Genomic DNA, 23,732 nt, shown 5'->3' on the forward strand with positions numbered 1-23,732 from the left:
TGAGTGTTTCCTTTGCTAGTTTACAGGAGTCAACCAGGGTGAATAGGTTGACACATCATCACTAGAAGTTGTTATTCTGCCCCTCTTGGCAGGCAGTGAAAAAGTGACCTAAATTTTCATTACCAACATCCTGAACAGCAGATCCTGAGTTTCACTGGACTATGTGTTCTCTCACTGAGCAAGCAGTACATACAGAAATTGCCTACTTGACCTTCCCCTGCTGGCAGTTTTAGCAATTTTCTGGTAGAAGCCAGTCATATCCTGTTGCCTATAAAGTGCTGGGGATTGGAGATCTACAAAGTCTAAAGATCATTTCTCTTACTTGGAGCCACACTTGCATCCCCTCCAGTTCACACGTCTCACATGTCCATTTTGATCTTTCTGATTGGTGAGGAAAAGATTTCCAGAGTTCAAGCCATATCTCAAACATCAAGGCTAACAGATATGCCAAAAGAATGCAGTAATCATAGGCCTACTTTGTCTCTTCCAAAAAAGTCTTCAAAATAATAAAAAGTTCACAGCCAGAAACAGGAGAAGTCAAAGTTTTCAGCACAATGTAACCTATCAACAAGTTTCAAAGGTATATATAAATGAACAGTTTATTGAGAAACTTTTTTGTTTAAAGATTGGACAAGCATCATGGTAAGATGCACATAAGATCACTGCTACTCTACCTTATGATCAGACCAGAATCTCTAAGTTTTGATGTGTCACACAGGACAAGGTGACATTGTAAGCTCAAAGAGGGAACCATTCCACCTGAAAACTGAAAATGTGCAAAATGTCTCATCATTTGTAATGGGTAAAAATAGACTGAAGGGCTGAGAATACACGTGCTCTCTATGCACATGTATCCATATGTTTACTCAGTCTGACTCCCTCAAGAACCCTTCAGTCAAGCCTAATTCTCCATTTTATTACTTACTGTTCATCCAGCATGCCACCTTTATCCAATAGCTTGTAAATGAAATGTGTTTTTTCTTTCATTACCTGGCTTCCTTGTCACTATAGTTGATAGTCACTTCCTTATCACTACAGTCAAGCATTCCTCAGACAGATACCCCTAAGGCTTTCAAGATCAGTAATGAAGGGGAAGAGTAAGAACTTTTTCTTTGGGAAAAAAAAATAATTTTGCTATATTCTTTCAGTTATATTTTTCTTTCTTCAGCCTTCAGAGATGACTATGACTAGATGCTATAACAGTGTAAATACTCACTGTTAATCTCTCCTATCCGCACTCTATGTTGTATTTTCTTGGCTTTACCACAGAGCTCCCATGTACATCTGTGATCTAGGACAGGCTAGCATGACTTGGTCTAACAGCACAAAGGTCTGCCAGTACTACTGGAAACAGTCCAGCTGCCTTGCCTTTCTTAATGCAACAAGATACTGAAGGCCATCCCAGTATGAGAAAAAAAGACCACACTCTCTTAAGAGGCAAAGGAAACCCCAAACCATAAACAAAACACACACACAATCACTGTCTGAATAGTGGCACAAAATATACCACTACAAATTCCGTGAAGAAACCATGCAATACAGATCTTTCTAGAACCACATTTTTGTTACCAAGGCCATCTTACTGACCACACCCCTTACTAAAGCACCCTCATTTTATGTACATACTTAAATTTGCAGGAGGAACCAGCCAGAAGAGAACTGGGGCTAGCAGGCTAGGAAGTGTGAAATCTGTGTGTGTACCAAGGCTGATCTGGCCAAAGGCCTGTGACATTCCTTCCCTGCTCTCTGAGCCTACCAGCTTACAGGATATACATATGCATACAGAACACAACTGTTCCAGTCTCCAGAAAATGTTCCAGACAAAGACCTGCCAGAGACATTCCTGGGAAACCTGACAAACTTGCAAATTCCTTTGTAGTGTCTCCAGCATATGCATTCATTTAACAATGAAAAAAGAAAACCCAAGTTAGTGTTCCTGCTGTGGATGGCTGAACTCCTCTCTTCCTTCTCCTGAAAAAGTCAGGCTTTCATTTAGACACTCTCTGCCTCAGAACTTCCCAGTGGGAGTGATTTTTATAAGGCACAATCCTGCCAGAAGTTTGATGATCAGGGTATAATCTTTCCCAACCTGAGTTCTGGCTGCTCAGCCTGGCCTGTTTGGTGACTATCTACACATGTTACTGCATCATAACAAAACCCTCTCCTCCTATTCCCTTTGAAGCCTCAGAGCAAAAGGGGTTCAATTTGAGCACTGCAGAAACTACACTGGTATTTTCACTTTCTACAGCCTCTGCTGAGACCTACCAGTTACATTACTGCTGATGCTACAAATCAGTAGTAGTAAAAGTAATTCCAGCTTCTGTGTAAACAGCCTGGGTGAGAAAGGGATGGGGCCCTACACCAGTATAGAGATGTGTGAACAAGAAGAGAAGAATGCCCCTCAGACTGCATCTCCTGCTTCTTGCTCCTCTTCCTACAGTAAGATTTATTTCTTTACACTTCCCTTCCTCTCCATCAGTGGAAGGGTAAAAACCAATGAAATGGTTACATAAGGAAAATAATCTGATTAAGACTCAGATAAAGTGGGTTGAGTCAAAGTAAGAGCTTACCACTGAAAAAAACACAAAACACACCACCTCAGTGGGAAAGCATCCCCACCACATTTCTGTAACTATCTGCTGCACCCTAAGTTTATTGGTCTTGTTTGCAGTCACCATGTTGTGCTATTCAGCTCTAGAAATGAAAGATGCCCACTGGGTCCTGTACAGTGTCTTTTGGCAGACTGGCAGTTTCCTTTGTGGCACTCTTCTGTTGAGGATAAGGCAGGCCAGGGTACCACGCTGCAAAGACAGGTAAAAGAGGAGTGGTGTGGCTTCCAGTATTGTTGTAGCTGATGTTAAGATGAAGCTCAATATTTTGGGATTCCTGTGGCACATTTCCACAACATCCCTCTGGGACACCATAATATTCCTTTCAATTCTTCCTCACTCTCTCTCCCTAGTCCTAAGGTTTAGTAAACTCCTCTGCTTCTTGCTAATTTCCACCTTCTGTCCAAATAAAAACTGCAGAATAAGAAAAGTGCCCCATCCTCCTATGGATCTGTCAGTATGTTTGCAGGAATCCTGGCTGGTGGATCTTGGGTACTGACTGTTTGCATAGCAGAGATGGAGGCAGCTGCATAGCCCTTGCCTGGGTGGTCTGATGTTATCTGTGATTAAACTCCTCAACTGTAAGAATTGATGCTATTCCTGATGATAGCTGGGACCTGAAATCTCACACTCTCCCTCACAGAGAGGGTCAGAGCTCCCACCGCATTTCCCCTCCTTCTCTTCCGTCCTCCTCCTCCTGGTGAAGCTGGCCAGTTCAACACATTCTTCAGTTCACTAGCATTAATAACTAAAAAGTACTACAGCCTGGTGGATATCAACTGTAGCCTTGCCCACCAGGAAGTGATAGGGACCTCACACAGATACAACATTGCAGAAGAACACCTTTTTGCCTTACAACACACTTCAGAGAGAAGTAGCATGCTATTCACAAAGAAAAAAACCCTTTTGTATCCAGGATCAAGCCACCTGCCTCTAGATCTACACACATGCTGTGCATTTTAATGTCCTCTCTGTAGAAAGTCCTGCAATGCAAGCACATGGAAATATTTTATGCTAAACACAAATGAAATTTAAAATTTAGACTTTAGAATTAATGTTTGGTAAGAAACACAGCAGAGAGAAAAGTAGCTTGGATTATTTTGGTCACAGTCTTCATCCATCTGTCTATCATGAAAGGCCAGCAGCTAACAGTAAGTACAAGCAAAAAAATACCCTCTTAGCTCAGCTGTCCAGAAGTCACATAGCAGCCACTAAGATCCCTAGATCACAAATCAAGGCAAGAAAGGCAATTAAGTCCCTATCCAATGAAAGGGGCTTATGAAACTCCATCTTCAGGTCTCAACTCAACACCAATGTACCTGCCTTGATTCTCCAATTGTACTGTTGCTATCATAGGCTCATGCAGGGCAACGGGAAAACTGAGCAACAAAATTTCAGGACAATGGAAAAACTGTATTGTGAACATGCTGACAACACTGTGGGTGAACTACTATACTGCGCATACTGACAAACACATCAGCACTCTGCAAAAATAATTAGCAATCATCCGATTGACATAACTAGGGAAATCACTAATTTGAGATACTGATGTTCTCACAAGTGTCTCAGTAACCCACTTCCCATAAAGAAAATATTTAGCTTGGCTACACTAAAGCAATGTCGCAAAGAAAATCTCAAATATGGAAGCAGCAGCATAGCCCACGTTCTTCAGTATAAAAGATAAAAGGTCAGTTCAGAGCAATGGCCCAGATGGAAGATGGAAGAAATTTAAGCTTCCATGCATCTAACAAAGCATCGTATTGATAAGGAAAATGAATTTGTTACTTCTGTATGTTAAAACCTAGGGATCTATAATTTGCAAAATGTTCATTATTCTGTCTGAGGTAACTGCAGCCTTTTAAGTTTTCAGCCTTAATGGTATCCTATTGCAGGGAGTTTCAGAAGGTAAGTATATTCTGCGACAATAACTATTCACTTTTATTATAATTTTTATTCCAGTATCTTTCTACTAAACTCAATATCCTCTTCTTATTATGAGAAACATGAATAAAATCAACTTTATTTATCTTGTCTTCCACTGCTCTGTATAAGTCCTTCATGCCCATCTCCTCCCCAAACAAACTTAATATTTTCACTTCCTCATTAAAATTTCATCTTGCAGTTGATTATTCCAGTCATTCATCTGTGAATCCCAGCTATTTTTTCCCGAATTCACTTAAGGAATGGTAATCAGAATTGAAAACAGTTTTTCAAGGGAGATTATGCAATTCATGCTTATGTAATTACATACTATTTCCTATCCTGTTCCTTAAACAATTAAAAACTTTTGTTTGCTGCCTTTACTGCTTGACTTAGAACAGGTATCTCCACTGAGCTTTCCAAAATAAAACTCATTTTTTCTTTCCTAAAGAAATAATCTTTAGATTAGTCATTTCAGTGGTTAAAATCATTGATTGTCATATTATTTGTAAACACTGAACTTCATCTGCCAGTATGTTGTCCAATTGATGAAGCTATTAAATTTCTTAGTTTTACTAATAATAATCAACAAAAGAACACAGATGTACTGACAAATTGTTAGGAGGTAGGCTCAAGTCTGAGTTTACAGCACATCCCTAACTTCAGGCTCATTGAACACTGGGACTCTTGCAGGCCACATTATAATGAAGGACAACAAGTTATGTCATGTAGTAAACATGAGCTCCACAAGCCTGTGTTCACATGGATGAACAGTACAGAGTAGTTAATCTACTGTAAATTCACACTCCATATTACCTTGCAACAACTTGTTTTTATTTTCATTCTTTAGGTAATAAAATGCCAGTCCTTGTGAACCTCCTCCTTTCAAACATTTAATTTTACATTCCATGTACATTCCGTATTCTGTATCTTCAGTTATCCACTTGCATGTAGCAAACTGACTAGTTGCTCTTTTGCTTGTTGTCTGGGGGTTTTTTTGATCTATAATAAAACTTTCCAGATGCCTTGCTGGCTTAACAGTCCTTGCTAAAAACTTGTAAAAAACTTTTTAAAGAGTTTGAATTGTTCCACTGAATGTTATTTTTCTCAGTTCAAAGAATTCCAATAGGTAAGACATGGGTTGGGTGTTTCGGGTTAGGGTTTTGTGGTATGTTTCCTTTGCAGGTTTTTCCCCTGACTTACGTTTATCTCTGTGAATTAAAATTCTATTTCTATTTAATATATATCTCCTAGTGAAGCAAGATTCATGACTTTAATTTATAGGAAAGTTAAAAGGATCCTTATTACAGAAAGGTACATATATGGCCTTTCTGTCCTCTATACCAGTTTTATGACTGATTGTACCTTTCAGTAGAAACTTTGCCACTTCACTGTTGTGTTTCTGAACTCCTGAATGTATATCATCCAGCCACAGAAGTCTCACAAAACATTTTTTCTTATCTTTTTTACTAGGAGCTTAACTTCATTACCCGGCAAGAAAATGTATCTCCTCTTTACCTACTACAGTGAAAAATAACGCAAAAGAAATTATTTAGTACCTCTAATGCCCCCATCCTTCAAATTTATTTTTCTATAGACCTAGACTATCTTCCCACTGCATTAATAAATTTATCTATCAATGGTATATTTCAAGAAATCTGATTTCCTTTGGCACTGCCACGTGTCTCCCTGGCAAATATCCACATCATTCACAAGTCTGCTGCCTATGATATCTTCAAGATCTTTCCTCCCCACATCCTCCTAACTTACAAGCAAGAAGCAGTACACATTGCAGCTAGTTCCAAATTAGACTCTTGTTCACTGCTAATTAATATACATATTCTGACTGGCTAAGCAGCAGCCCAGAGCAGATATGTTGAACTCCACTTGATTTTAGCCCTCAACTGAAAGACTCTTATGGATCTTGCACTTCTATGCACTTAACATCTTTCACAAGACAGCCAAGAACATACTATATTTAAGACTAATGTAGCTGAAACAAGGAATTTCAGCAGGGGCTTTCTTACTCGTTTTCTTATGACCTTTTGAGATCAGATACTCCTTATTATCCTACTCAAGTAGGACTTACCAGGTTAATGCTGGATCCTCAAAGGCACATTTTCCATAGAGATCTCTGTGTTGCTTGCTCCCAGACATACCAGGCAGTTAACTAGAGGCATACCTTTTTATTTTTGGATGCTGTGGAATACTATAATTAGACGGTGCATAATTTAGGCAAAAATTAGGCAGTGCTTGAAAGATATGTTATGGATAGAGGTACATAACTCCCACACTTGTCATAATCTCAAAATTAGTTTTACTACAGATTTTATGTTATCACAAAAACATCATAAATCTGTGATTTTAAATAAATGTAATGGAATAAAATTCCTCAGAAGTAAAAGCTAACATTTGTTGTTAACAGCTATATTTAACAATAAATACTCTTCCTAGAAACTACAGTGTATGCATTAATTTTTAATGCTGAGTATTTATCATAAAATCATAGTATAATTTGGGTTGGAAGGGACCATAAAGATCATTTAATTCCAGTTTCTACCAACATGGGCAGAGATACTTTCCACTAGACCAGGTTGCACAGAGGGCCCTATTGAACCTGTCCTCGAATTCTTACAGGGATGGGGCATCCACAATTTCTCTGGGCAACCTCTTCCAGTGTCTCAAGACCTTCACAGTAAAGGATTTCTTTCTAATATCAAGTGTCAAGTTCAAAGCCATTCCCCCTTGTCCTATCAATATGTACCCTTGTAAAAAGTCTCTCTCCAGCTTTCCTGTAGACCCCTTTTAGGTACTGAAAGGTCACAATAAGATCACCTCAGAGCCTTCTCCAGGTTGAACAATCCCAACTCTCTCAGCCTCAGAGGAGAGGTGCTTCACCCCTCTGATCATCTTGGTGGCCTTCCTCTGAACTCGCTCCAACAGATCGATGTCCTTCCTGTGCTGGGGACTGCAGAGCTGGACACACTACTCCAGATGGGGTTTCACAGAGTAGAGGGGCAGAATCACCTCCCTGGACCTGCTGTCCACACTTTTTTTGATGCAGCCCAGGATACAATCGGCTTTCTGGGCTGCAAATGCACACTGCTGGGTCACGTCCAGCCTCTTACCCACCAGCACCCCCAAGTCCTTCTCAGCAGGGCCGCTCTCAATCTGTTCACCCCCCTGCCTGTACTGATACCACAGGTTGCCCTGACTCAGGTGCAGCATTTCGTGTTTAGTCTTGTTAAGTCTCATGAGATTCCTATAGGCTCACTCCTCAAGCTTGTCCAGGTCCCTCTGAATGGCCATCCCGCTGAGGGTGCACCTGATGCCACTATGTCACTGATAAAGACACGGAATAGCACTGGTCCTGATACAGACCATATCCTTCATAACAGAACTGAAGATTGTCAAAACAAATGTGTCCTTAAGGCAACATCTTTCCCTCTGTTACCATTAAAGACAGCTACAAAAGTTACCCAAACAACTTCTCCTCTTCTAGTCTGAGACAGAATAATACTGCTCCACTTTTCTCTCTATTCACCTCTCATTCATTCCTGCAACTGGGCGGTGAGGCATTGTACAGTGATGCAAAGGAATTAAGTAATGATTCTTAAGGATTCTAGATCAATTTTTCTATTGTATAGCGCTGTGAAGGCACTCTTGTTTTCTGCAGGTTGCAAGAATAAGGATGCACTAATGATACTTGATACAATATAACGGAAAATATTTTTTAAAAACACAAATTAATAAAAGGCAAAATGTTCTCTCACACACTTTGTGAGACAGTTTGTGAGGACTGAAAACTGAGTACAATGGAATAAAACCACACATCAGTAAAGTTTTACCTTCCTACCATCTCCACCTCCCACATACTAAGAACTGCACACTCTGAGTGTCAGTGTGAAGTTCCCATCTGGTTTTTCAGAAGTGGATACGGCCGTCAAGACAGAAAGCTGATGTAATCATAAAAATCTTGTTTTCTTAAAAGACAGATTTTAAACATCTTATTCAAAGTCCATCAGATACTTACACTTAAAATTTTGCCTTTGAACATGAACATTTCAGAAGTCAATAATAAAATATAAATAACATTAATAAAATTATATCCATAAAAGTAAATCAATAATAGACTAATTCAATATAGAGGCTAGAAAACAAGAGTGTAAGAGAGGAAATTTAAAACAGGTGCTTTGGACATCATCATTCCAAGCACAACTGAGGGTACATTCCTGGGAACCCCAGAGACCCACGCTAGTGCACGGACACTAGAAGCAATTCTCACAAAAGTGGGAATGGAAAAGAAGCATCCCAGCTGCTCTTGGAAGGGGGTGTGCATTTCAGAGCACCCAGCCCCCAAAATACACCTGGGCACAACAAAGGGAATCAAGGCACAGACAGAGACATTCAACTCTCACATAGTTCTTGGCCTTTTAAAAGAAACAGTCTACAGCAACTGTAGTATTTTCAAATGTCACCATTTCATATACCCCTTCAAATAAATGATCCTAATCTTATCATGAAACATAATTAAATTGAAATATCAAGTCCCTTTCATACAGGTATTTACAAACAAAGCAGACTAACTGCAAGTTTCTGGAATGGTTTTAAACAGTTGTACTATTTTTATTATTTAGGTAAGTAATGTTCTTTTCCAGGGATCATCTTCAAACCAATTTATTTTAGAATGCTTTTGTTAAAATACTATCATATTTCAAGTGGTGTAAACAGAGGACTGAAAAGGGGGAAAACAACAATTCAGAATCTCCTGTCTAGAAATGTATAGGAAAGTAGTGTCCTGTTTAACTAAATCACCCTGTTATGAGACCTATCTCTAACCTTCTCTCAGTTTTCAATCCCTTAATTGTCTTGTCCCAAAGCCATCAGTGTCCTGTCACAGAATCCCCAAACACTCCCATCTCAAGCCTTTCCCCTTTTCAGCCCAGACCAAGAGTCTTTTGACCTCCCCGTTCTCTCTGGCAGTTTACTAAGTCCTCTATCACATCTTCCTGTCTTTTCTGCCTCCATCTTCCCCTTCCTGGTTCAAACCAAATCCATGATATCTATCATTCTGCAAATTGCCTTCCAAACTGCCAGCCTACTCTGCAATGCCTGCATTTCTATTTATTCAATCCCTCTGCTTCAAATCCACACCATGCCTAGCAGCTCAAAACCAGGTTGCCCTGGTTCCAGGTTCCTCAACAATTCCTGTAGAGGCACTTGCCGTCATACTATTATGCTTTTATTGTATGCTGATACCTCTTACTGCCCTTCATTGTCATGGCAGCCCTGTCTACTCACAAAACCCCTTGGTCCTTATTGCAAAACAGGCTTTAAAAGTCAGGCTGGATGAAAAAAAATAATCAGCATGACTCTGTAAGACACAAGAATAGAATGCATCTAGGGTAAAAACAAAGCCCAAATAGTAACTTGTATGTGTTAGCTATGTCCATCAGGCTTTCTGAACTTTCTAAAACATCGTTTTTTCAAGTGTGATCAAAATAATGGTGTCAGCTTAGAATAACTATGTGGCATAAATTCAGTACTGAAGAATCAGATCACCTTAAAAACTGTCCTCAACTAAATCTGAATTGTCATACTAAACAAGCTTCAGATTTCATTTCTCCAAAGGGATCATTTAAAAAACATGGCCAGGAGAACCACAGTAGAGAGCAGATGTGTAGAACTGAAAGGATGCAAGCTCAGGAAGGAAACTCAGTGTCAGATAGAACTCCAGCCATAAACTTTCCATTGACTCGTGAATTCCTTTCTATATGGATCTTTTTCATGATGACAGAGGATGAGATTCAACTCAAGTCATGTTTCTATATTTCACTACTGAAGCAAAGCCTATGAAAACACTGTATAGCCAAATACAAAATATATCAGTCAGAAAACCTACAGTGTCTAGTAGGAGCTGAGTTGTCTATTGTTTGCTTGTCACAAAGAATTAGCACCTCCATTCTCCTACTATGCGTTTCCCATCTCTTCCATGCTTAAGTATCTTGGAAGAACTCAGAAGCAAAAAGCAATGCAGACACATTTACTATGACCAACATATTTCCAGAGTTATCCCTGTACTTCATAGCCTATTTCAGACTTGTGCATACCTACACTGATTGACTGAGGGCTAAACAGATTTCAGCTGCCACCAGAATATGCTCCTTTGTCACCCAAATAGCTGTGCCCAGGAAGCTACACTGCCCTTCCCATGCAGATCTCTGTGAATTCCTCTCTAAATTCCCCCTTCTATTCTTTCTAATTTAACTAGCAGTGATTAGCCATAGTAGGAATAGAGAAGTTTAAAAATCATTTCATAGCTGCACAAATGGCTGCAAGAAGACACTGTGGTTTCTCCAGATAGACCTAAGAAACCAAAGCAGTAAGAGCAGAATGGGTAATGAATGGTTTTAGGGAAAAAGTCTAGGAATTTATTTTTTAAAGTTCCTTTCTGAAAAGACTGAAATGTAATAGATGAATTTCAAATTTTTTCCCAAATATTTGTTTAGATACTAACTTTTATCCAAGGACGCAGTTTCCATCACATATTTAACTTTCAACAAATCAGTATTTCCTGATTGAAAATGTTTCACTACCAAGTTTTTTTGAAAAGTTTTACTGAGAAAGTTTAACTTAAAACCAGCTGAGAACCAGACTGACAGCTCTGAGCACTACTGGACAAGCAAACAAGAACAATTTGCCTAAATAGGATCTGTCCTGATACAAGATCAGTTCTCAGCATCACAAGTATATTCAGTGCTCACATTGTCTGCTGAGTCCATCAACATGAAGGGGCTGTGCTTTTCTGACTTATCTGTTAAAAGGTGAAGACCTATCTGCAAAGCAAAATCCTTCAGCTTCCTAGAGTTATAAATGCATCCCACATTTTGAAATAAATATACTGTCAATCAGGTAACAGATATTAAAAATCCAAATATATATCAATAAAACTGAAAGCAGCAAAAAAAAAAAGCAAATAGCAGCAGCTGTTGCAACTATTAAACCTGCCTCAGAAAGCTTAGCAAAACATAAATTTAAAACAATACTTCCAAAACCAAAGAATTAGAAAGAAGACATTTGAAATGTTTGTCTCTAGCAGATAAAGAGAAAAAAAATATTTTCCAAGGCAAAATGCATGTTCTGGACAATCTCCAGTTGGCAGCTTAATTAACTAAGAAATGTCCAACTTGAACACCTTTGATGAGCACAACTATAGCATATGATGAAGAAAAAAAAGTGTATGTTTGTAGCCATTTAGGACATAACTCAAAAAGAAATACGAAACTAAGTGAAATTCTACCAGAACTCAATGTAAGTTTGATATATATCACCATGTTTAACAAAGGATTATCATTTCCCATGTTAGTAAGCACTTCATTATGTCTTTACAATGTTACTGGAATGTAGAATTTACATCAGAACGCATTGTGCAGACTTTCATTCCCAGCATTGTGATGACACACTGGAGCAATGAGGAAGCAAATTGCATGGAAGCACAAATCTGAAAAGACTTGGTTTTATTGTTTCACAAGACAAGGCGTGGATTTCATTTTTATACCATATTTTCTAATCCTCTGCCCAGTCTCACTTTCTCCTATAAAAGGACCTCAGCAACTTTCTCATCATCTCACAGAAAATCAAAATTCTGGTTACTGTAAACACTTCAAAACAACAAGATGACAGTACCAATTTTCATGAGATTTACTCCTTACAGCATGTCTCAGCCCAGCCCAGTGCTGACACAGAAGCCTGTAACAACCTTCTCTCTTGCACAGGGACTCCAGCTTTAGTGCTTACATACCTGCTGTGTAAGGAGACTGATGTGGCTTGGTGGAGAATACTGACAGGCTGCTTGCTTTTCTGCCAAGTGCTGCAGTTCCGCTGCTGCCATACCGGGGCCGTGACATTTGCCCTGGGAAGAAGTATATTCGGTTTCTTTTTGCATCCTGGCTGAGCCCACACGCTGCCCATTTGAACTGCGATGGCACAAACCTATCAAACAAACATTTTGATATGCTTAGCCAGCGCTATGTCAGACTCTCTCAGCCTGCTGATCACAGAGACAAAAAAGCAAATATGCTACTAGAAGAATACAGAAGAATTCAGAATACCTCTATTCTTCATGGGTATTGCCTCCATGAGCAATTATCAACTCCAGACCCATATTCTCTTTATGATAATGTATCTAGTGGCACCCTATTCCAGAGAACATTGGCTACTGTTACCCAAGTTAAATCTATAATGTTTTTGCCTAAAGGCAAATGGGTCTCTTCAATGAAGCTATTCAGTTGGGAAGTAAGATTTATTTTAATGCCAGAAAACTCACAGTCTTCAACTTCCTCCTGAGGGGAAGAGGAGAAGCAGGCACTGATCTCTTCTCTGTGGTGACCAGTGACAGAACCCGAGGGAACGGCCTGAAGTTGCGTCAGGGAAGGTTTAGGTTGGATATTAGAAAAAAGGTTCTTCACCCAGAAGGTGGTTGGGCACTGGAACAGGCTCCCCAGGGAAGTGGTCACAGCACCAAGCCTGACAGAGTTCAAGAAGTGTTTGGATGATACTCTCAGGCACATGGTGTGACTTTTGGGTATGGTCCTGTGCAGGGCCAAGAGCTGGACTCAATGATCCTTTTGGGTCCCTCCTAAGTCTCTACAGTCTGTGATTCTGTTGCCAATATATATAACAAACCTAGTGAACGTGTCCTGACCCTGACACACAATCTAAAACAAATATATACCATCATTCAAAATACAAAAAAATAAGTATTATCAGGACCACAGCTCTTAGCCTATGTGTGGTTCCCAAAACTTTCCTATTAGATTATAGTCTGCATCCAAATTCCTACAGTTTCTTCTACCCTTCAGATTCCTTACACTCTAAATTTGCATTGCTCAACTATGTTCTATCCCAGCATGACAGATGAGAGGTCTCTAAATCTTGGGTTTCGGACACTCTTGGATATGGCAGTGCTGAAAACCCTACAGAATGAGATACAGTAATGAGTCATGCAGATCTTTCCTTTTTGGAGGTCTTGACACACCTTTAAGTATTCAACACCTACAAGGTTTCATTACAAGATTTCTACGCTCGATAGAAGCCAGAGAACTAAGAACAGCACACAGAGGACAGGACTTCTGCTAATAAAAACAATATTAAAAAATTGCTGAAATCAGGTAAAATCACTAAAGTAAAATTATTTCAGTAATATAATAAAGAAAATATACAATACATAATTTCTCAGCTCTTTTTGGAACAAGTTCAAAGGCTGAGTTCAAAGCACAAGACTGAAGGGAGACTTTATCACTCTCTAGAACTACCTGAAAGGAGGTTGTAGTGAGGTGGGGGTTAGCCTCTTCTCCCAAGTAACACAACAAGAGGAAATGCCCTCAAGTTGCACTGGGCAAAGTTTAGATTGGATATTAGGAAAAATTTCTTCACCAAAAGGATTGTCAAGTACTGGAACAAGCTGCACAGGGAAGTGGTTGAGTCACCATCCAGGGAGGTATTTAAGACCCATAGATGGGGTTCTTAGGGACACAGTTTAGTGGGGGACTTGGTAGGACTTGATGAAGGATTGTTTGACTTAAGGAGCTTAAAGGTCTCTTCCAACCTAAATGATTGCCTGTTCATCTGGTCAATAAGAGGGCATCTCTGGCAAACAAGGGCTGCATCCTGTACTCTTACTTCCCGGGAGAAATTTAGCACCATTCAACAAGATTAAATTCTGGAAACATAACATTTTTACCTACTCCAGAAGAGAGATTACACCATCTGTGTATTCAACTAGCAGGTTACCCATCCCAGAACACTCACCTACTTTTGCAGAGGATGGTCGGGACAATCTTTGGCTGTAGATCTGAGCAGCTCTCTGAAAAGATGAGAACGGACCAATGGTGTAGCTACCAGGACGACACCGATGTAACCCTGCAAGGCTACAGGTCTCACTGGACACTGGGTTTGTGAAGACAGAAGAGCTGTCAGGAGCTGTGCTCTGCAAGGAGGGTAGTGGGGGTGGGGACTGAATCAGTCTGGGAGCAACTGGAGGAGCCAGCAATGAATGGTGACCATCCACCTGCAAATTTTCAGAGGCCGCAGGCTGAGATGGTACCCAGGAACTGGTACTTCTCTGGAACGTGGCACCAGAAACAGAGGAAGAAGTACTAGAACGGCTGCATCGAGGTAATTTCACTTCAGCATTTAAAGAGAAGATGGGTCCTTCCGGAACTACAGAAAGATAATGAATGCACTATATGAGAAAAAGCTGCTTTTTAAGTCCTTCCATAATATCAACACACATATGCTTCTACTCAGACATATTAACCTTACCTACCAGCAAAGGCAAGGTTCTACATGATAAATTTCCTCTTTCAAAGCCTGCCATATCTAGATCTTCCCCCCACAGAGGGGCAGCTAATTCTTTCCTAGTGCCCACTTTACAGTACCTTCTACTGTGTTTAAAAGTAAAACCTGAAGAATCTTCCCCAAAATTGGGCATTTGAATCTCTCAGTTTGAACGCAAAGGTTCCAATCTTTCTCTAAGACTCTATTAGAAACAGTATATACCTTTGATATTTTTTCTTGATGATGACTTAAGCCAGTTCACTTACAGTTTGATTTAACTTCTTTGGGTTTATAGCCTTTTAGTGCTCCTTCTGCAGGCACATCTGCAACTGAACTTTTGGGATGATCACCCTTTATTTTTTCCACCACCTCAGGATGCTCTATAACAAAATCAAGGAGTTACAAAGTAGAACATTGCAAACTGTGGTATCAGCAGAACAAGACTACAGAATTAACCTTGCCATAACAGACTTTCTTGCTAATATTTCCTGTAGACCACGCAGCTTTACTGATGACAATTTAGCTGTCATATACAGTAGCATGGACTACTAGATATATGTCTGGCACTGCTCTTGCTTCCATGAAATGCCTAATCAGGCTCAAATGTACAGTTTCTGCCCTCTAGTCAGTATGCTCACTGTAGGCAGCACAATTCAGGCCTTGATTTCTTTCATCCCTTTCTTTGATTTCAGGTTTCTATGTTCATTTTAATTCTTACTGGCTTCAGTTTGCACATTCTCATTTCAGTCACGAGCCACCATATCTAGTTCCTTATAAATGCTAGTCAAGATTCATTCCATTTCACTTCAGGCAACAAAGTTAGGAGTGCAGTTACTCTAGTCTTCACATAACAGTGAGTTAAAAAGATATGCAACCTCAAAACTTAATAACATTGTGGAGGAGTTGTTCTCTTTTCACAGACTGAAGTTAAACTGGATTTGTTTCAGCAACATCATCTCAGAATTGCCTGCAAAACTTACCACCTTGGGGCTGCTTCTCTGACTGGCGACTGCTGTTGCTGTGTTTTGTGCTTGTGGATTTTGCTCCTAGGAAGATACTTGCTGATTTGTTTTTGTGTGTGTAAAATGTCAGTACTTCCTCCAGGTCACTTTCACTACAATAAAGAGAGAAGAATGGATGTAGAGTGAGGATGCTAAGCTTTTTCGAATTCATGTAAAAGACAAGACATGATAAGGAGACTGAAGAGCTGAGTGGAAAAAAAAGGGTGAGACCAGATAAGCTAATGCCTTGCTCAGTTATGCAGGGTAAGAGCAGAAGGAAAGTAACATGCCTTGGTTAAACCTGAGAATCCAACAGAAATGCCATCATCTTAAGCAGTAGAAAATTCAAGCCCTGACAGGATAAATAAAGAGCAAGTAAACACTCCAAACACATTTGGGGAGATCAACTCAACAGGAGAGATTCCATTCATGGTTAAATTTGTGAATCTTCCCCAGGTGCTCTTTAGAACAAGCAGCTATCATTTCACGAGACAATTCAACTCAGCCTCTGTTTTACAGTCATTAGTAGTTTCTACTCAGCAGTGGAGGGAGAAGAGGAAAGAGAAGGGAAAAGCTTGTTAATAAGCCAAAATTGCAGGACAAATAGAGCAGGCAATATTTTCGTGAAACTTAGAAAACTTGCATATGTTTCTCATTTTCTTTACAAGAAGAAAGCACAACTGCCCCAGTATCCTAAACATCTATTGGTCCCAAATCAGTATCATTTACTTGGCCATTCTTATTAGAGCTCATGCAAGCTGTAATTCTAATTTTTTTTTATTTGCTTTCCTTTTGCTTTATAGTGTTGCCTCAGCACTAGTGAATGGCTACATGGCAGAGCAAACACTGAAAGCACAACATATAGTGCCAGTAACACTACAAGAAAACGTAACACAGGAATATAAATTAGAATAGCAGCAGTTAGAATCCTTCAAAATATCCTCTGCATATCACATGTAAAAAAGTTTTATCTAGCCTGAGCTTTGGTAAAAGCAATGTTTAAAGCTGATACATTGGAGTTTGGACCTTCAGGGCATGCTGCAAAGTTCACCTTTTCTCCCAAACCAATAAGAATAGAGGTGAAAAGGAAATATAAGAATGACAAGTTGTTGGTGAAAAGGTGCTGTAAGCTTTTAAGTGAAGTTAGCAATATAAGTATATGCTTTTACAATACACTAAGGACATTCAGAATCAATGGTCGTAGCATACGTGTAACTAAACACAATGCCATCCATGTGGTATTAAAGTTAGAGAGTCAATGAGACAATCTCAATTAAAAAGCAACATTTTTCACCTATTTTCTCCACTGTACTGAAGAACAAACAAAAGTGGAAATTTATCCCCTCTGCTTTGCTCCAAACGACTAGCTTACTGATTTAAACTTCAAGCACAGTGCCAAGTAGTGTCAGATACCAGAGTTTTCAAATATACCTGATACTTAATAAGAAACAAAAGGTCATCATTAGGAATCGTCTGATCATTGGCAAAGCATGCTTAATCACTCAGGCAAATGACCCAGCAAAAATCTCCAGCCCCAGCCTAGACTGTGCATCAGGCCACAACAGCATGATAGCCAGTAACATGGAAACAGAGGAGTATGCAGTTCTGTCCCATACAGTCACCTCCTAGCTTTTCTGACAAAAAAGAAAATGACCTGCACTATGACACAACAGACATTTTAGTGGCCAGAAAGGTCAGAGAACCAAGAACATGCCATGGGCCTATGTAATATGCTTTTCTAGCTAGAGGAGTAGATCCTGTGGTGTATGGTAGTCAGACATCTTTATCTGAAAAGCTACAACATTTTTCTGGGAGCCTATAAATCTGTTGCAGTAATGATTCCATCAATTATATTAGCAAAAGGCAAAATTACTTGTTTTCATGAGAATGTATCATAAAGAGAGACTGTGAAACCTCCTGACATTAGTTAAGACATCTCAGACATCATCCACTTCTAATTATTCACCAAGAGCACTACCCAACAGAGAAGAAGAAAGAATGTTTTCATAACTGGTCATGAAAAAGCAGTGACCATCAATCTTCCTAGAGAAAACAGATGAGTATTAAAAAAGGCAGGTAAACTCTACCTGTCCAGATATTGACATGGGTCATTGCCCATATAAGCACATAATATATAGGTGAAATAATGGAGTCAAGAGGAATTACTTTTTGTGCTCAAGAATCAGAGACTTAGGAAAAGTAACTGCGGTTCACTGAACAATTTCAGACCTCTCCATAGTCAGACAGCTACAGTAACCCTTGGTTTTCATGCAATGCTACAGGCCTTAAGCAATACTTCACAAAATCACAGATTATGCTGACTTAGGAGGGACCCAAAAAGATCAAGTCCAACTTTTGGCCCTGCACAGGACTATCCCCAAGAGTCACACCACGTGCCTGAGAGAGTCATCCAAATGCTTCTTGAAGTCTGTCAGGCTTAGTGCTGTGACCACTTCCCTGGCAAGCCAGTTCCAGCACTCAACCATCCTCTTGGTGAAGACCCCTTTTCTAATATCCAACCTCCCCTGACACAACTTCAGGCCCTCCCCTCAGATTCTGTCACTGGTCACCACAAAGAAGAGACCAGTGCCTGCCCTTCCTCTTCCCATCATGAGAAAGTTGTACACTGCAACAAAGTGTCCCCTCAGTCTCTTCTCCAATACTTAACTATTTTCAAAATATGCTACCTACCAGACTCTTTTAAGGCAGATAAAGTTCAGAGACAGAAAATGCTGCTATTTCATTGTGAAAGTAACTGCTTGCAGGCCAAATTAGAGGCCTAACTCCCATCCTTGCTCATCTCCAGACCTGAGACTTCCTGAAGAAAGGCAACAAGCATGAGAGCAGAAAACTTAAGCATCAGAGCCATAACTACTGCTTGGCCTCAGCAACTCAAAAGTATTGCCATATTCCAAAGTATTGCCATATTTACTCCAGCATCACAGAAAAGGAGACCATTAGTTCACCAGCATCTGTCTGAAATTCACACAGACCAGGGCAACCACTGTTGTCCTTTCGGAAGCTAATTAATGGTCAAAACATCTATTTTTTGTCCTTCTCTATGCACCAGACGCTGATGTTACAAGTGTTTGGCTGCTGGAAGGAAGACGAGAAAAGACAAGTTTTCTATCCCCCATAAGGAAGAGGTCCTACAGTCAGTAAAGGTATCTAAATGCCTTTAGATCCATCAAATCATCTTTAGAATAACCTCATCACCTTCAGGGCTTGGAGATCCTTTATCAAAGCAAATAAAATCTATTCTTACCTTGCTTTGGTAATAAAGTTCTGAAAACCTTCAGGATTCACTCCCTCCTCCTCCTCTTCCTGTTTCTTTTTTGATCTTTTCTGAACCATCTGCTCTGTTTCCTGTTAAAAGCAGTATCAGTAAGTGTCTCTATGTTCCATGGCATATCTACAGCTCCAAGAATACAAAAAACAGTTGTACAGGATCTAAGAAAAAGAACGTCAACTCCAAAGAGCCAAATTATAAGTATTTCACTACGCGCAGCAGCATGAATAAGTACAGAGAGCCCCAGAGACAGCATCCTAAGCATACACTAAACTCTTCATTCTTCCACCTGACATAATTTATTTGCTGAGAAAAGATCAAGCCTTCATAAATATGTGCTGTTCCTTCAAACACCCTCTTTGCTGGGACATAAGGAACTATGGAGGAGAAAACAAATTAAAATCATTATTTACAGATATTAGGTCCCCTCTCTACTTTTGCTGTTTATGTCACAAATAGAGTTCGTCAAAATCGCTTTTATTTCAGCATTTGTCCCAAAAGTAGACAGATATTCAAGAAGGAGGGAAAAAATATAAAATTATACTAAAGAAACTGAATCAAGGATGTCTATTGATGACATCCACATTTTCCACTGTAAACTAATATTTCTCTTGAGTTAATCTCTTTTGTCATGCAGCCAATTGCTGAGGGCTTACATACATACCAAAACCACACCGCTTTAGCAAAAACTAAGAAAGTAAAACTGTACAGGCTGTGGCAAACATGCACTTCTACACTAAAATATACCGGAGTAAGTGGTAAGCCTTTGCATGTGAAAATGAAGCAGGCTCTGAGATACAAATGATCTATTTTACACAAGTAGAACTGGCTGACACTAGAGGTTGTATTGATACAAATATTTTTATTCATTAAAAAAACCTTCAGGCCTGTCTAAAATACCAATACCAGTTTAAAAGGTATCTCTGACCAGATCTCCACTTCATTTCTGCCTGCTGGTACCCTGAGTATTGCCAGAACAAAACACAGATCTTTTGAAAGATAACTCAAGACAGGGAAGAAAAAGCTGATATGGAACATGTCTCTACCCTTGACTACTTAAGTAAATGTCTGGAATATATGCCATCCTTTTTACTTAGTTTGCTGGAGGTAGCCTTTTTTTCTTCTGTGTCATTACAGAAGATATACAGCGGCTAGTAGGAATCCCTACTAAATCCAAAGTTACAAGCCAATGAAAGAAGTCTATATATTGGAATCAGACATCAAAAAACCTCACAGCCTAACCGTCTCTCAGTGGCTTAAACATGTATGCCCCAAAAACATCAAGTGATATGTTCTCACTTGTTCTGAGAAAATATGTTTATGCACTGATTTACTCCCAGTTGCACAGCTTTATTTTGTGAATTTACTCAAGAGTTAGCAGAAAATCCTAACGTTTGAATACAATTTGAGTGGAAATTATATTCAAAGCAGCTGAATTGTTCACTCACCACAGAGCCACCCAAGTGTTTTGTGGTTACTCCCAACACAGTAATTCAGTGAGCATTAGGCATACAAGGCACTCCCTGGAACAGATTTGGTTCAATACCAGCCTTGCTTAGACAGATCAAGTTACCAGATGTCAATTCTGACTAGCTAAGATAAGTGAACATCCTCTCTCCTAACAATTAGAAGCTTGGAGGCCTCAAAGCAAAATTTCAATTTTGCTTGTTCTAACACTAAAGAAATGCTAGGGGGAAAAGGAAAGGGAAGTTGCCCTTGCAAAGCAAGGAGTAACATGAGACCACTATGCTAAGAACAGCATCTTCTATGTCTAAAGATGTGATAATTATTTAAATTATGACCTATGTGTCCTTAACATTGAGCACACAGCATCCCTTACTACAAAGAGGTAGTAGTCCCTCCATATACTAAACAAATAGTAAAATACATAATTTCATAACGTTCTATACAAAAAAGTTATCTCTAAAGAAGTGCCATACAAATAAGAAGCGGGAAGAGCCATTACAAAGCACTAGAATTGAAGACAAGGCAAAGAAAGAGCAAACTGCCAATTAAATTCCCCTTCATTTCTGCACTTCTTTTAATGCATATGATTGACTGCATAAATAATGTACTAATACTGTTGTCTATCTGACAATTTGAACAGCAAAGTACCATTACTGGATGCACAGCTGCAAGCAGACCATGTAAGTGACAGAACAATGCCTTTGAAACGGCCTGCAGGAAATACTTCAGAAGAAGAGAACAGAAACCAAAAGAGATACCAAAAGAAAAATTAGGAAAAAAATCAGTCACCTTGTTATAACAGATTATGAACTCTCCCAGCTGGCGAGCCAGGAGACGACGACGATCACTTAGTCCTAAACGACGGCTGGGGAGCAGCAGCCTCAAGGACTGACGGAGATTGCTGGCAGCTCGCTTCAGAAAGCGGATCACCAGCTCCTGCAAGCAAGAGAGATGGAGTTAACCATGGACAATCTGCAAGATGTGGGGAGGAGAGATACTACAGCAGCTAATGGGTGGCAAGAAGTAAAGATAGTGTCCTGGGAAAACAAGATGAAATTGGTAGACAAAAGCATTCTGCAATATGTGTTTTTAGTATAGCTCTACAAATACAAGGTGGGAGAGGAAAACAGTGTGCCTTGCCTGAGGTAGTCAGAATTTTGAATATTTGAGAAGTGCTTGTTTGAAAAGCATGATAAAGGAAAAAACAAAATAGCCAAGAAGCAAAATCAACACAGAACGACCTGTAAAGTCCAATATCTTAGGAGAATGTTTCCAAAAAAGAACTTACAATGTGTTAAAGGAGGCCTGTCATAAGGTGTACTGACATAAAACCCTCTCAGCACTACCACAGGGAAGGAGATCTTTGTCAGAAATCTCCACAGATATCACTCCACTGGGGTAGCCTCATTTCATCCCTTTATATATATATCCACTATTGCCACATTCTCTCCACAGTAACATATGACTACATCTACAGCTGTGTAATTCCAGTCCCTCATCATGTCTGTTTGACCTCTGGTGGGGGAAACATATGGCAAGGCAGATCCTAAGGCAAGATGTATCCTATGGGTGTTTTGAACCCTTTCTGTCTCCCCTCTGGATTTGCTTTTGCTTAGGAGCTCTATTAATGCATAAATGAGCAGCCTCACAGCCAAACTATTGGATTTCACAGCTCGCCTCTCACTGCCATTACTCCAAGCTGGTTTGATCTGTTATTTTAAACATTATTTTTCACAGTACAGCAGACAAAGTGACTCTCAAAAAGCCAGTTTTAATTTCCACTTGGAAAGAGCAGAGGTAACATTTTCCACTGAGTTGACTGATTATTCTTGACATGCAATTTTATCTCTGAACTGCATTGGCTGTTTCCCTGCAACATGCACTCAGTGAAAATACATTTGAATATGCAGAAAGCTCAAGAGCCTATTGTACACAGCTCTTTTAGGGAGGTTTGTGAGAGTATCTGGGCTTGCTGCACTCTTTAAAATGCATACACATCAAACATAGGGCCTTAAAACACTGCCTAGAAAAATTCATCACTTTTATTTTCTCTTCTCAGTGGCTTTTACTTTAATTTCCTCTACCTAGAATGCAAGGAAGATTCCTAAGTGCAGATGTCTGGATACAGTAAAACAGTGCATAGGAGAGAAAGCTTAACTGGGTACCTGCTCTATTTGAATAGATATATATTTTGTTTAATGCAGTAGAAACCAGATCCTGACAAGTAATCTTAAAGAATCTTTAAGAGAAGAATTCAAGAGCAGGTAAGCTCAGAAATCAATGAAGGAGAACCGTCAAAAGATCTGAGCAGTGTGAACGCCAACCACACTCCAGTCACTAAGAGCTGTGTACTCTTGCTCTGAGGTCAGTCAGCAGTCCTTCCTCATCTGTATATTAAAAATACAGCACTGGTAGCTGGACAAAGATAGACAACCACTACCTCAGTTGGACTTCTATTCTTGCAAGGATGGGAACAGACCTCAAAATTCTCAAGGCAGATTTCAGCCTGGCTTTTCAGTCTGGCCAACACAAAGCTTCTTACCATTTGCTCATCCTCTTTGGCAGCCCAGGTAGGATTCTGGATCTGGTCGCCAGCCTCCTTCATGAGTCGGAACTGAACATGCTGTAGATAGGCAGAGAAAGCCGTACGGGCTTGCACTTTGCTGCGGGCCAAAAGAACCAATCAGCAATATTCAGAGTAGGAATGGGAAGAATTACAGAAGTCAGGCACAGCTTATGGTCCCAAGTGCATTAATGCTGATGCTCAAATAAAGGGGGACACCTTCACCCCCACCAGCATTTTCAAGCAGACTTTCAGTTCACCAAGACAGGGTAGGTATTGCAGGAGATATGAAAGATAGCAGACACTCTTAACTTCTAAGATAATTTCTAAAAATGGAATGCTCTTCCTGCCTTTTACAGCCTTAGTTACTCTCTTCCAAAAGGCAGTAACATGAACATCAGTGAAACTGTGTATTTTTAAACCAAATTCAAGGCTCTGCTGGGCCTCTGTCTTCACAAACATTTTGAACACCACAACAACAGACCATAAAATAAACAAAGGGCTTGGTACTGGTGCCAGAGTTACAACAAAGGCCCTGTAATTCC

At 39.8% G+C, this 23,732-nt stretch overlaps 1 protein-coding gene across 9 annotated transcripts in view; it reads right to left on the reverse strand.

Annotated features, from left to right (window-relative positions):
• The window catches only part of TTLL5 (tubulin tyrosine ligase like 5), a 152,193-nt gene that overhangs the window by 76,653 nt on the left and 51,808 nt on the right, over nt 1-23,732 (reverse strand). For all 9 annotated transcript variants that reach the window (XR_007631432.1, XR_007631431.1, XR_007631433.1 and 6 more), the window contains 7 exons: nt 23,167-23,287; nt 21,414-21,560; nt 19,134-19,234; nt 15,848-15,981; nt 15,134-15,247; nt 14,340-14,750; nt 12,331-12,521 (listed from right to left, as the gene is read on the reverse strand). Coding sequence is in view for 6 of the 9 variants with exons in the window: in XM_050335280.1 (XP_050191237.1) it covers nt 12,331-12,521; nt 14,340-14,750; nt 15,134-15,247; nt 15,848-15,981; nt 19,134-19,234; nt 21,414-21,560; nt 23,167-23,287 (1,219 nt within the window). In the remaining 3 variants the exon portion in view is untranslated. The remainder of the gene's footprint in view (nt 1-12,330; nt 12,522-14,339; nt 14,751-15,133; nt 15,248-15,847; nt 15,982-19,133; nt 19,235-21,413; nt 21,561-23,166; nt 23,288-23,732) is intronic.

The sequence above is a fragment of the Myiozetetes cayanensis genome, unplaced genomic scaffold (genome assembly GCF_022539395.1).
Source record: "Myiozetetes cayanensis isolate MyiCay16 unplaced genomic scaffold, myiCay2020 scf6-25, whole genome shotgun sequence".
Taxonomy (NCBI): domain Eukaryota; kingdom Metazoa; phylum Chordata; class Aves; order Passeriformes; family Tyrannidae; genus Myiozetetes; species Myiozetetes cayanensis.